The sequence below is a fragment of the Impatiens glandulifera genome, chromosome 1 (genome assembly GCF_907164915.1).
Source record: "Impatiens glandulifera chromosome 1, dImpGla2.1, whole genome shotgun sequence".
NCBI classification, from domain to species: domain Eukaryota; kingdom Viridiplantae; phylum Streptophyta; class Magnoliopsida; order Ericales; family Balsaminaceae; genus Impatiens; species Impatiens glandulifera.
Genome location: NC_061862.1, coordinates 122478700 through 122493790, shown reverse-complemented (window position 1 = coordinate 122493790; position 15091 = coordinate 122478700). Strand labels below are relative to the sequence as shown.

The 15091-nt window shown below is 35.5% G+C and overlaps 1 protein-coding gene across 1 annotated transcript; it reads right to left on the bottom strand.

Annotated features, from left to right (window-relative positions):
* Positions 1-398: 398 nt before the first annotated feature.
* Positions 399-8201, bottom strand: LOC124919686 (probable glutathione peroxidase 5). The gene is made up of 6 exons (XM_047460000.1): positions 8060-8201; positions 7873-7949; positions 7660-7721; positions 6412-6530; positions 567-734; positions 399-494 (listed from the first exon to the last, which is right to left on the bottom strand). Exons 1-6 carry the CDS (start codon positions 8111-8113, stop codon positions 441-443), a joined length of 534 nt encoding a protein of 177 aa, XP_047315956.1. The 5' UTR covers positions 8114-8201; the 3' UTR covers positions 399-440.
* Between the last annotated feature and the right edge of the window lie 6890 nt (positions 8202-15091).

Here is a 15091-nt window from a genome sequence, read left to right as displayed (position 1 = left end):
GCGTGTCATAGTGTTTTATCTCCAAGATCCAAACATCTCCAAATTATATCAAATTTTTGAAGAATATGAAATGAAAATTGAAAATTTGTTTACTGAGTTATAGATTTGAATTACAATATTTGTCTTATTATAATTGATTTCAAAGTTAAAGCTAAGTAATCTAAAAACTAATAATCTGTTATTTATTAGCAAAATAATCTGTAATATTCTATAATGCCATGACATTTTACATTTTCTTCTGCACTTAATTATCAAATCAAAAGTTCTATTACATTAACAGCAGAAAAATGGCTTAATTTACTTGCTCAAAGACAAACAGCAACCAATATTTGGTGAGCAAGGCAAGGTTGGATGTCCCCCTGCACATAATAGGCATTTTTAAATACTGTCTACAATGTGTACCCAATATATAATGGACAATAGAGAGAGATCAATGAGCCTCAATATATATTAAAGCTGTTGACGTTCTTCTCCAACTCTTTCTCGATGTCCCCCTGCACAATTTGCATTTCTAAATAATTGGCACCAAGTAGAAAGAAAGGACAATAATACAGAGATCAATGAACCTCAATAGATATTGGAGATGTTGTTGAGGCGTAACGCCAAGAAACCTTGCCTTCCTTGTCAACCAGAAATTTTGTGAAGTTCCATTTTATCCTTGAGCTAAATAATCCGCCTTTATTAGATTTGAGGAATTTGTAAATGGGTGCTGCATCTGGTCCATTAACATTAACCTGTTGCAATGGAAAATATCCCCTCCATTTACTGTAGTTCAAGAAAAGAAATTTGCAATATCTTTATTTCTTTTTTAATCTATGAAATGTAAATACTATAATATTCCATGAACAATATTTCTAGACTCAGTGAACAAAAAAACAACATTGTTACATAATGAACGATACTGAAAAAAAATTAGCACTAAAAGGAAAGTGATGGCAATGTGTCTTTGTAATGTATTGTAAAGCTGGAAAGATTGATGATGACTATTGTAGTCTCATTTAAATAGTTTTATAAAACTCCCTTCATCAATAGCAGAAATACAAACTTAGTCTCTTCTGAGTTAAGAACGCAATGGGGTTGGTTACTAATTGTGAAAGTAATAGGTGTATGGGTTCCTGAATAAATGAACAAAAACAATATAAAGACAAACCATGAACAAATTGAAACCTAAACAAATACAACAAACTATGCAGAATATTAAAATCCAAAACCAGGAAAGCTATCAAGAATGGAAACTAAAACAAGTAAAAATACAAAGTGAAAATTTATCCTCAACTCTTTCGATGAGTACCCTTGTAAAGAAGACACAATCAAGACTTCGATGATCGAACCGTGAAGAAGTTTATTATAAAATTAATAAAGACTTTAGAGAATTAAATTAATTTGAATGAAATTCTTTCTATTGAAGTTATTAAAAATAAGAACACGATAACAAACTTATATATACTAAAACAAAAAGTTAGACATTAAACTAAGTAAGAGACATGAAGAGTCTCATTTACTAGAGATAAGACCAAGAGACTTGACAATTCAAGAGACTCTTGAATAAAAAAAAAGACACATTAATTATTATTATTACTTTAATATCTAACACTCCCTTAAAGTTATGTCCGATGAACTAGTCCCAACTTAGATAGTAGATCTTCGAAAGGATCTTTAAGAAGTGATTTTGTGAAGATATCAACAACATTGTCTTCACTCCTAACTGCATCCATCTCAGTTATTCCCTCTAAGTACTTTTTCACGAATAAAGTGATGCTTCAACTCAATGTGTTTTGTTTTCGCACGAAACACAATATTTGAAGTCAATTTAATAGCACTCAATTTAACAGTATTCTTCATTTCTTATCTTTATGTAATTCTTATACAATTGTATCAATTATATTTTTTATTTAAGATATATACATAATTCTAGTTCAAGATATAACATTGGTATCAGAGTGTCGTTGTTTCTCCTAGGGAGAATCCAAAAAAAATGAAGAAGATTTGTGAAGGATTCAGTTGCAAGAATCGGAAAATCCAATTCGGTGAAGAAGATCCAATGAAGATGAAGAACAGTTCGCGATATATAGAAGTGAATTGTCTGATGACGATAAATTAGACAAAATCGTGAATCTGAAATTTGAAAACTTGGCGACTGCGATTGCGATCCGTTAAATTATTTTTCTTATTTCTTCCGACTTCTGATCCGCGACACAGTTCTCATTCTCGTCCCCTTTTAATGACACACTACAATTCTACTAGTAGTATAACTACAAATCGTGACCAATCTGAGCGAAGAAGAATTTCGATCATGTTGTGAATATCCATAAACATTCGGTCGTTAGAAATGACGGAACACAAAACGAATAGAGAGATAAAAGAGACGTGTTTAAAGCTCCAAGAAAGTGATAAAGATTGAATCGAAATGATAAACGACTCAACCGAATGAAAAAAGGTTAATTGCAATGCAAAAAGTGATTATGCAGTTAAAGAAAAAGGTCGAGGGCGAACCTCTTAAACAATCAAGGGATGTTTTAGAGAAAAATTATCATAACTATTTTGATGATAGATTAAAAAACTCAAGTTTGGTTCCTCTAGTGTCCCTACAAAAAAAATGTTGATGAAGAAAAAAGAAAAGACTTAAGAGGAATACGAGACAAAATGCGTATGCAGTAATGAAAAATTGTCGGTTATTTCTTTGCAAATCCCAAAATTAGTCATGGGAAATGAGATGTCACTAATGGTGATTAACGAACATGAAGTGCAATCGACATATGTTGATACATACAATCGTGATCAAGTTGACCGAAGCATAACTAAATTCTCTTTGATAGTTGATGCATTTGAGAGTCTCGAATACCAAATCTTAGTCAACGACCCTATGTTTCAACCATGTTTCGATTCAAGACATAAAAGGATGTTAAAGGTAACTTAAAGAGGCACACTGGTGGTGAATATAAAAAGGATGGTGACACAAACATTAACCAAGGAAAGAGATGGTCTCATCTATGGGGACATTCAAATAATCGTGATAGTAAGAGAAAATTCAATGGAGAATGTTACAACTGCGGAAAGATGGGCCAAATGGTGAAATATTGTTAAAGTAGGAAAAAAGAATGTTAAAGGGAATATTTCCACTTCTCATTATAAGGAAAATAACAAAGATGGTCGGGATGCTGAATCATTATTTTCCATGGAAGAAGAACTAGCTCTCACGGTAACAAGACTAGATCATATTGACTACAAAAATGATTGGATTGTAGATTCAGGTTGTTCAAATCATATTACGAGAGACAAACAAAAATTTCAAAATTGGTCCGAGTACAAAGGAGATCGTGTGGTGATGACATCTGACAATTCAAGGTTACCAATAGCTCACATTGGTAAGACGATTGTTACACCCAGATATAATTCTGACCAAGTACCACTTCAAGATGTTTATCATGTCCTAGGAATAAAGAAAAATTTGTTATCCGTAGCTCAATTGACATCATCAGGCCACTATGTCTTATTCAGTTCCCGAAATTTAAAGGTTTATGGTGACTTAAAAGTCATAGAAACACCAACTATGGAGGGACGGCGATTGGAGTCATTCTATGTTATGTTAGAAGAGTCTACATATGAAGACAAGACAAAGAAAAATGAGACTTCAGATCTATGACACACGCAGTTAGGTTAGGTTACGTTAGCTACTCTAAGCTAAGTGTGATGATGAAGAAGTCAATGTTTAAGGGACTTCCACAAGTTGAGATACAAACAGACACGGTATGTGAAAGATGTCAATACGGTAAAGCACATCAATTACCATATGAAGAATCAAATTTTAAATCAAAGGAACTGTTAGAGTGTTAGAGTTAATTCACTCGGATGTATTTTGGTCAATTAAACAATCATCTATTAGCGGCATGCGATATATGTTGACATTTATTGATGACCTCTCTAGGTATGTATGTGTTTTCTTTATGAAAGAAAAAACTGAGACATTCTCAATGTTTAAAGATTCAAAGAGACAGTTGAAGGAGAAGTCGGAAAGAATGTGATGTGCTTGCACACAAATAATGGAGGAGAATATAGCTTAATTGAGTTTTGTCAATACCTAAGAGAGTTCCAAATATGTCATCAATATACTTGTGCTAACCCACCTCAACAAAATGATGTAAAATGATGTGGATTAGAGAAAGAATCAACATCTTGCAGAAGTTTGTCAAAGTATGCTACATGCAAAAAATGTTATTGGAAGGTTTTGAGCTGAAGGATTGAGGATTGCAACCTTCGTAATCAACAAGCTTCCCCAACGAAGAATTGGATTTGTTTCACATTTTGAGAAACTATGGAACATGAAACTTACAGTTAGCTACTTTCGAGTATTTCGCTGTGTAAGTTATGTATTTGTTCAAGATCATCTACGAAGAAAGTTTCATAAAAAGTTGTTAGATGTACTTTTGTAGGATACAACCACAAAAGAAAGGGATGAAAATGTTGTGATTCAACAAGTGGAAATGTTATACTTCACGAAATGTAGTGTTTGATGAAGCATCTTCATGGTGGTCTTTAAAGAAGGAGGTGTTACCATATTCTAAAGAATTTGGAGAAAAGCTACAACAAAAGATTGGGGAGCATACTATCAAACTCACACAACTCTAGATGAACCTAGAGATCCAAGAAACAATGATTTCGAAATAGAGGAATCTCATAATCCTTGGCAAACTAGCCTGTATCTACAACTAAACGAAGAAGATGGGCTTAGTGAAATAGAAGAATCAACTCTACAACCTCAACTTCGAAAGTCAACAAGAACTCGGAGACAAAATCCTAGGTATTCCATTCCAGATATGATCGAATACTCAATAAAGCCTAAGACATTCGAAGAAGCATCACAAAGTCCTAGATGGATGAAAGCTATGCAAGAAGAGATCAATGCACTTCAATAAAATCAGATTTGGGATCTTGTACCAAAGATAAGAGATGTGAAACCTATATCATGCAAGTGGGTCTCGTGGGTCATCAAGATGGGTCAATCGAGAGGTTCAAGGCACCATTGGTAGCTCGTGGTTTCTCTCAACAATACGGACTCGACTATGATGAAATGTTTAGTCTAGTGGCAAAACTTACAACTGTTCGAGTCTTGCTTGTACTTTTAACATACAAAGATTGGAGTTTGTGGTAGATGGATGTGAAGAATGTCTTTCTTGTTGGATCGAGAGATTTACATGATCCTGCCAAAGGGTTTTCAAAATAAAGAACATCATGAATATGTGTGTAAGCTGCGAAAGACACTCTATGGATTGCACCCAGGGCATGTTATGGTAAGATTGCTGAATTTTTAACACAAAGTGGTTATTTAGTAAAACTTGTAGATTCTAACTTGTTTGTCAAATCCAATGAAGGAAAACTAGCTATTGTGTTAGTGTATGTTGATGATTTGATCATAATCGGTGGTAATGAGACATAAGTTCTTCACATAAATTCTTCGGACAAAGAAGAATTTATTAGTACGTTTCCAGATGAAAGAACTTGGTTACACTTCCTTGGTTTAGAGGTTGATTGCACACAAGAAGAAATATTCTTTGTCCACAAAAATATTCCAAAGATTTGTTGAAGAAGTTTGGAATGCTCAAATGTAATCCAATTTTGACACCGATGGAATCAAATGTGAAAATGTGTTCACGTGAAGGAAAAGATTTGGAAGATGCAACGATATATCGACAGTTGGTATGTAATCTGATCTACTTAACATTGACTCGACCTGATATTTCTTTTGCAGTTATTACTACCTAGTCGTCGCTATTTCTCCCGATACTTTTATAAATACTTATTTAGTTACTTTCTCCTTGGGTCAATTGCGATGTTAAAGAAAAACCGTCATTACTTTTCATCGATATTACAAATTTTTTACATAATGTTAGTACTGTAAGCAATATAAGTTTATTACAAATATTGAATAAAGCGAAAAACTAAACATTGAGCTTCTTATAAATGCTTCTCTAGCAACTTGACTAAATGAATACATTGAAAATGTGCTTGCACAGTGGACATCCATATAATATAATGTTCATTAGCCCTTTAGTGCTTTTTTTGGAAACATTCACTTGATCTTAACTATTGAAGACAAAATCAAGTTTGGTCAATATGCTAGTAATGATTCTTTCCCACAATTTCCTATTTATTTAAACATTCAAAAGGACATAGGAAGACTATCCAGCTAATGCAATGTTAGGTTCCAATGATTCGAAAGAAGCTTGAGTGTTTGTATGGAAGATGATCAAATCACACAGTCCCAAACACAGAAATGTACTCTAGTATGTCTTTTCACCCGGGACGTTTAATATCTTAATCGCGCTCCTTCTCGTGGAGGTAATAGTTTAAAGTTTTTAAATTTTAATATTCGAATAACTTAATAGTAAAATGGCTCATACAGGTACTACATACCTTTTGGAAGATAGGGTATTCCGCCTGGTATCTGGTACAAGCGAATTCTGCAGCATCCTCACTTGTACCAGGCTCTTGATGCAAGAACTGGTTGCATGGAAAAGCTAAGACCACAAATCCTGAAACGACAACAAGAAAATTCCACTTGTGATTGCATTTTCAATGAACTAGGGGCTAATTATGAACAATAGAAAACCAATATAAAAAATTCTGATTAAGAATCTTTAACATAACAATACAAGTTAAAAGGTTTTATGACAATATAATAATCAAGTGTCCTAGAGTTTGGAGCAAAGTTAAAGGATGGATTGTGGAAGCTAGAGATAAGAGTTTGTTCTTATGCATCCTCAAATGCTCTTTTGTTACGATTCTGAAGGTGTTTGGAAAGGCAAGAAAAAGGAAAAGAAAATATGGATAGTGATGGTGATGGTGACATATTGGAATATACAAAGTATAAGCTATACCAAAGACACAAATAATTAGAATCAGCTTTGGAGGTAATCCCAGCGAGCCCATAGATTAGAACATACCCACACTAAGGACAACCAAAGATTTTCTAAAACCTAAAATAAGATGTGGGAAGCTAAATATAATAGATTTGGGACAGCCTAGAAGTTATGGCCGTCTCAACGAATAATTATAATAATTATCTAATGTTCAAAAATTGTCAAAACTTATTGGCCATACATAATCCCAATTGATGTAAAATTCTATGAGAAATCGTTTAGTACTGTCATTCTTATCCTTTTTACTTTCCTCAACTTATTTGACTCTTTGAGTCAGTTAGATAGATTTATCGTATATGAATGTCTTTTCCCTTGTTGTGTGACTTTCATTTATTAAAATAAGGTTTCAGAATAAAAAAAAAATGAAGTTAAAAAGCTACTACTTGTGGACATTTGAGACCTATAGATTCCAATCTAGAAGTTAGTGAAAAGGCTTCCACATAATTCATATCTAAACATAACTACAATAGCTACATTTGCAGATGAAATGTTTATTATCTCATAAAATTCCAAATTAGAAGACATTTAAAGAAGCAAACATACATACCACCAATAAGAACAAATAAAAAGTTGAACCATAAGTGGGTATACTTCTCATTAAATTCATAACTACATATACATTATATAGGTAATAATAATATCTCCCAAATTAAGGTAAAAAACATAATTTCCTATCTCAAATATCTCACAAAGAATCAGAAAACCAAATACCAAAGCAAAAGCAAGATAATGATGCTCTTACCTTTGTCCTTATACTTTCTGTAGAGGTCTGTCAGCTGCTTGTAGTTCAAATTGGTGAACAGACTGTTCGATCTCAAGCAATGCATATATATATATACACAGTTGGACAAATACAGAATCAGAAAATTGGAAGTGAAAACCTTTTTAAAATTGAAATTTCACTTCTATATGAGACAAAAAGAAATGAAATAGCTACAAAGGAAAAGAGATGGACCATTTGGAAGCAACATTAACGATAAGCATCACCTTCCCCCTGTAGATGCTGAGATCAACGTCCTTTCCCCGACTATCCTGCATGAACACAAAATTCTCTACCTTTCTCAGGATCTCATTATATATATACATAATGATTATGAATATATTTTTTTAGAAAATGGTCCAACTTTGGATATAAATAAAACCTTGACTATGAATTCATGGATGGAAGTCTCTGGGATTGATTCGCCGGCACCCATTTCGACGGCAAGGGTAGTATTTTATTTTTTCGTCAATGCAAACAATTTACAAAAGCAGGAAGAATAGTATAATTCCACTGCTTGTCAAGATCCAGATAGCTAAGGGATAGCGGTTGGTTGGGAGAGAGATCTTTATTACCAATGTTTGGTTCCCCATAAATGAATTAGTTCCAACGTTTTACTAGCACACGGCGCTGTTTACCTATTTCCATGATGATTACGATTTATGATCGGTTAGTTTGAGGAAAATTAAAATGTAATATTTCTTAAAAAAAATTAGATTTATAATTATTGCAGCTTTGAGAGAAAAAAATAAAATGTAAATTTTAAATTATTACAACAAGTTTTTTTTATTTTGCATTAAACACTCACAACACTTTGAAGAAAATTTTTTATAAAATCTTTAATTTCTTAAAAGCAATTATAAAAGTTACTATTTCTCATTTTTATTCTTTGTAACAATTGTAATTGTCAGGAGTAATGCAACATTCTCCCCTTAGTCATGGGGTGGTTCGAGATCACGAACACCGATCAAGTGTTGCATCATCACCAGTTTTGATGCTGGCAAAGCTTTCGTAAGTATGTCAGTCTTCTGTTCATTCGTTCGAACAATCTCTACATTGATTTGACTTCCTTCAACACACTCTCGAATGAAATGATATTTCGTGTCGATGTGTTTGCTACGACCATGAAAAAGTGTTTTTTCATGAGTGCAAGTGCGGACTTGTTGTCGACGTAGAGCTTCACTACCTTAGATTTCGAACCACTTAGTATGAACAATAATGACTTCAACCAAAGTGCTTGACACGCTTCCGTTGCTGCAGCCATGAACTCTTCTTCACATGAGGAAAGTATCACTGTCTTATGTTTCTAGGAGTTCTACGAAACAAGACTATCATTAATGTAAAACGGCATGCCTCCCATACTTTTCCAGTCATCTATGTTACCTGCGTAGTCACGGTAAGATTAACCAACTATTTTCTCGTCGCCACCTCCTTTTCAAAACACTAGACCTAAGTGTGTAGTGCCTTGAAAGTATCGAAGCACCTACTTCACTGCCTTGTGATGTATCTTAGTTGCCTCACCATGAATCTATTGACAACACCAACAACATAAAAAGATTTGGTCTTGTATGAAGGAGATAGCGCAAACAACCAATGAATCTTCGATATTCAGTTGCATCAATCGATTGGCATTCAGGATCCTTATAGTGTTGAGCCCTATGCTCCATTGGTGCCTTTGGTGAGTTACAATCAAGCATTCCAAACTGGTTCAACACCTTTTTGGCATATGTTGTCTTCTTGATAGAGACGCCTCCTTTAAACTAAGCTACCTCGATTCCAAGGTAATGTGACAGCAATACGAGTTCACTCATCTAGAACTCCCCCATTATCTGTTTCTTGAAAAGTTTAACACCCTTTGGATCTTCACTAGTTAAAATAAGATCATCCACAAAAATACCAACAATAATTCGGGTATTAGCGTTGCCTCTTGTGTACACCGCTTCCTCCTGTGTACATTTTAAGAAGCCCATTTGCTTCAAACTTTAGTCCAACTTTAGATTCCACACACGAGGAGATTTCCTTAGGCCATATAATGCCTTTATTTAATTTAAGCACCATATTTTCCTTTTCTGTGGTTTTAAATCCTTCTAGTTGTGTCACGTACACTTTCTCCTTTAGTTTTCCATTGAGAAAAGCTTACTTTACATCGAGATGATGTATTTGCCAACCAGAATTAGCTATCAAGGCAAGATTGACTCGAATTGTGTCCATTCGAGCGACTGGAGTGAAAGTTTCTTCGAAATCAATGCCTTGTCATTGCACATATCCCTTTACAACTAAACGAGCTTTGTACTGGAACACCTCACTCTCTAAGTTTTTTTGAGCTTAAATACCTATTTGAGTATAATTACCTTGTGTTCGACTGGCAATGGGATGAGAGACCATTTCTCATTCTTCTCGATGGCTTCTTTAGTCATTACTTCTTCCCATTGTGGTTGTCCAGCCGCTTCGTTGTAGCAGGACAGATCCTCCGTCTGTTCTAACATGAACTCTTCAAAATCAAGTGTCGCTCGATGTGCTTCTTCCAAGATATCGTTAATGTTCCTATATCAAACAAGTCATTCATCACTCCCAACGTGTCCACCTGAACATGAAGTGGGTAGACTATCGCCTTAGTCTGTTTGTTCAGTCACTTGCTCGAGCTGTGGAGGATTCAAGATAAAATGTTAGAACATTACTGAAGTAGTTTGTCCTCTTGTTGATCCACACTCGAATGGGATCGTTCGAATTTCAACATGCTCGTGATTAACCTATTTGTAAACTTTGAAGGGTTGATTACTCTTTTAACTTTGCTAACCCTAGGCTACACTTTCTTCGAACACAACATCACGACTCACATGGATCTTTCCATTTCGTGGTTCAAACAAACTGGGTTCTTTATTGTCTTTTGTCGTGTAAATTAGATAGACGTGAGTCTAATCCCATTAGATCAGGTGGTCTAATGGATTCTATTATTAGACGGGGACGCTTGATTTCATTAGACGAGGTCGTCTAATTGAAATACGTCTAATGTCATGCTTAAACAGATTTCTTGAAGCTAGCACCCGCCTACCCATGTGCTATAGCTGTACGCTACTCCTGCTACACTTTCTAGTGAAGATCAGTACGACAGAAAGATACAACCAATTAACTAATGACACGTAAGCGAATATCCTTCCCACTACTTGTTTTGCAGGTATATCTCTGAAGAATATTCGGCGCACTACCTGTTGTGTATGGCCACGATCCTTGTATTCAGAGTCTGCTGTGTACTATGGAGGCGTTCCAATGGAAGAGTGCAACGTATCATTATGAAGATTTGACCGTTGGTACCTGTTCATATTTAAAGATTCTTAAGGACAATGGAAGAATAGCTAGAACTTAGAGCGAACAAGCCTGAATCAAGAGAGGGAAATTAATCTTTTGAACTTTGAAATCGTTAGCTATTTTCCTGAGTATACTGTGTGTTAATTAAGAAAGAGTTAGAATCAAAAGCATCCTTTAGCTGAGTGATATTCTTCATCTTGTAAGTTGAACAGAGTGTGTTCTGTTCAACAGTGAGCTAAGTGTGTGCAAACTGTATTTGATTCAAATCATATCATAGTGAATCCTTCTGGTGGTTGGAAGAAGGGGTGACGTAGGAGAGTTTTCTTTGAACATCCATAAACAAATTGCTGTGTCTTTTCATTTTTGTCATCCTCTCATTCTTCATCTTAAACTTAAAACCTAAGTAAACATTTTCGCACTTGATTATATTTCAAGTGTTTACAAGGGTTTGTGTAGAATAAAAATTGAATTAAATCCCTAACAAGATTTCTTTCAAACGGTTTTTCATAAGCCTTCATCAATCGCCAGACCCCCGTCTCTATTGATTAAGTCGATCCTATCAATTGGTATCAGAGCAAGGTTTTATATTCTCAAGCTCCTTCCTGAAGAATGTCGACCATAACCAAAGATGCTAGTGCAATCACCATTCCAACTTTCTCTCGAGAAAACTACATCGTATGGAAGAAAAGAGTTCGAGCTCATCTCTCTTCTCTTCATGATGATATGTGGAGTGTCATCACAGAGGGTCCTATCAAGATTGATAAGGAGAAATCTCACTGGACCGCTGAAGAAAAGAGGTAGAACAACATCAACAACATGGCTCTTGATGTTCTGTACAGATCTCTCGATGACAGCATGTTCAACTACTTTATCGAGTGTGATACTACTAAAGAGGTTTGGGACAGACTCACCCAACTGTGTGAGGGCAACGAGCAAACCAAGGAAAACAAGATCATGGTTGCCACTCAGCAGCATGACAGTTTCAAGATGCGTCCTGGTGAAACAATGAACGAGTTCGACATCAGATTCAGCAAGATTGTCTCATCCTTATCCATCCTAGGTAAGACCTATATCAACAGGGTAATTGCTATTAAGCTCATGCGTTCTCTTCCGAGAGAATGGGACATAAAGACGATGGCGATGAGGGAATCCAAAGATCTCAACAAGATCCCTCTATTTGACCTATTTGCTGATCTCAAGGCCTATGAGTTCGAGCTGAACTGTAGGATTGAAGAAGATCAATCTACATCCATTATCATTGCCAAGGCGTTGGTGACTACTGAAGAGCCACCAACCGCTCCGGATGTGAAGATGGCAGCTGAGCAGCGACACCTTTTCTCTTTTCGTGAAGAAGTTTGGCGACTTCATGAAGAAGAGCAACCTAACTCAAGCTCTTCAAATTTCTATGATAATAAGAAATCAAAGGCTAATGTTAAGTGTTTTAACTGTGGTATTCTAGGTCATTATCAATGGGAATTCCAGAAGCCGAAATGTGATGTTGCAAAGGATGATGGAAAAGAGCTGAAGGCTCTTATTGCAGGTGACGGGAAGAACAAACGAAGTATTCGTGACTCTTACTTTTCATCCAGTGATAGTGATGACGAAGAGGTGGTTTGTTTCATGGAAAGAGAAGAGGAAGAAAAGACCAAGGAGACTGAGGTATTTGACTTCTCTTCTGAAAGGTTTTCAAGGGAACAACTGGTAGCTGCACTAGATGACATGGTCATCGAGTATAGAAAGCTAGCAGAATCCTTAAATGAAACCAAATCATCACCAGATGTATCTAAACCAATTTTATTTCAAACTGAAGAGTCAAATGTTTTTGAAAAGAAGATTGTAGAGATCTCATCTGAGAATGAGATGCTCAAAGAAAATATTCAAACTCTTTCATCTGAAAACAAACGGTTAAACTATATTGTCTGTGCATGGACGAGGTCTGGAGAAGCTGTTAAATATCAGATCAGCAAGATAAAACCTACTAGATCTAAATCTGGTCTAGGATTTGACAGCAATGACCCTAACATGTCCTGCAAAAAGTTAAAACCTGCTGGATCTAAATCTGGTCTAGGATTCAAACTCAGCAAATGACAAGCTTAAGCCAATAAGTTTTGTTAAAGGAGGTCTGACTGGCAGTGAATCTGATCCCATTCGTGAAGAAATAGCTTTTAAGAATGAAATTATTTATGTTCCGCCGACTGTTAGCTGACTGAAGAATAAATTAGAAGCAGTTAGCAAGTCTGGCAATCTAAAGCCTGACTCAAAGTCAAGGAGTTTTAAAATAAAGTCTTCTTCAAAAGTTAAGGGATCAGTGGCTAGTAAAAAGTCGTCTGCTAAGTCAAAATCATGTGCATTAATTACAACACAACATGGGAAATCCATTAGAATATGTCATATATGGATTACTAAGGGACTAATTGATCGAGGACCCAATTGAATATGGGTACCAAGTTTGTAAATAGTTTGTTATGTAGGTGATGCAGGAAGATTGCAGGAAGGAAGCATGGAGAATACTCTCTTAAGTATACAGTTCAAAGGATCAACAATGGCTACTGCCACTCTAGAAGAATAAATGTTTTTATATGTTTTGTATTAAAATATTTTTGGTCCGAAGGTTCTCAAAACATTTGGTTATTCATTTTTGTACTTGAACAAAATGAGAGGGAAAAATTACTCTAAAAGTAAAGATACTCTCAAGACGAATGGCCTTAATCGGTCTATTAGACAAGGGTGTCTAAAAGAATTGATATGTACTTAGATGTATCTTTGCTCACAATCTATACATCTAGGCCTATATGTCGTGGTTTAAAACCAATGCGGTTAGACGTACACGTCTAATAGACGTTAGACGTTTTTACGTCATGAGCAAGAGGATTCTCACGTCTAACCAAACACACGTCTAACACGTGGTGTTTATGCGTAATTAGATATACACGTCTAATAGACATTATACGTATACCTTACAACACGTAATTAGACGTATGCGTCTAATAGACATTAGACGCAGACCTTACAAAACGTAATTAGACGTATGCGTCTAATGAACCCATGCGTCTAATAGACATTTAGTTTTATAGATTTGTGAAGTAAGAAAAACGTCTAACTACATGCTCATTAGACTGATCAAGGACAGCTGTCACACGGGAGGAATTATCTGATTTTCCCGCTCAAACATTAAACAGTCATCTCCTAATAACAAGAAGACATGTGTCTTTCAAGTTAAGAGAGAATGACTAATATACCCTCACTATAATGATGACTCTTTGGAAAGGATGTCTAATATTAATTGATGGGCCATACCCCTAGGAAAAACGACGGTTATCTCGTATAACTTCTCATGGTCTATATAAGGACATTTTTGCATGAGATTGAAAGCTTTTTATCTCTCAAGATTTCTAAGAACCCTAGATTTCTTTGCCTTTCTCTCTCAAAAATCTGTGTTTATATTGTGTCTATTCATATTCTACTAAAATGGTGAACAAAAGAATCACGATGGGTCATTGTACTTTGCAGGTGGATTTTCTATCGGTCTACACTTTCGATCAGCCGAAAGTAGTAGATATGTTCAGAACCCTCGAGTATTTCGTTCTCGGAAAATATCTTGGCGGTCCGTTCATATTTTATGAGAAGGAGGTTCGAGAGTTCTTCCAAACTACAACAATGGTGGACGATTCCATCGTAGCAAGTTTCAACGGTACGGAGATCTCTTTCGACAAAGCCTCTTATGTAGAGTTCTTCGAAATTCCGTCGGAGGGTCATACTTTCAACATGCATCTATCACCGAAAGTAATGGAAGAGATGAAGAAATTTCTATATGCCGATGGCTCGACGATTCGTTTGAATGGAAGTAAGAAAGTTCTTAAACCATAATTTATTCTGCTAAATGATGTGGTAGCAAAAGCGCTTCAAGGGAAGATTGGTTCATTCAATCTCTATAGTCAAGATTGATTTGACTATATGTGTTCCATTTTAAAGGGGATCCAAGTCAACTGGGTTTAACATTATTTCAGAATCTCTATTTTTCCATCCACCAGGAGAACAAGGAAAGTATAACGTTCGTTGCACAACTAAGCCGTTTGTTGGAGCATTTGGGGGTTCGAAGGGTGAACTG

Excerpts from the sequence above, each read along its gene's own strand:
- LOC124919686 (XM_047460000.1), bottom strand. The coding sequence starts at position 8,113 with ATGGGTGCCGGCGAATCAATCCCAGAGACTTCCATCCATGAATTCATA. Across the intron at positions 7,722-7,872 it reads GTTAATGTTGCTTCCAAATG|TCTGTTCACCAATTTGAACT; the intron begins GTCCATCTCTTT and ends GAGATCGAACAG. Across the intron at positions 6,531-7,659 it reads CAGAAAGTATAAGGACAAAG|GATTTGTGGTCTTAGCTTTT; the intron begins GTAAGAGCATCA and ends TTGTCGTTTCAG.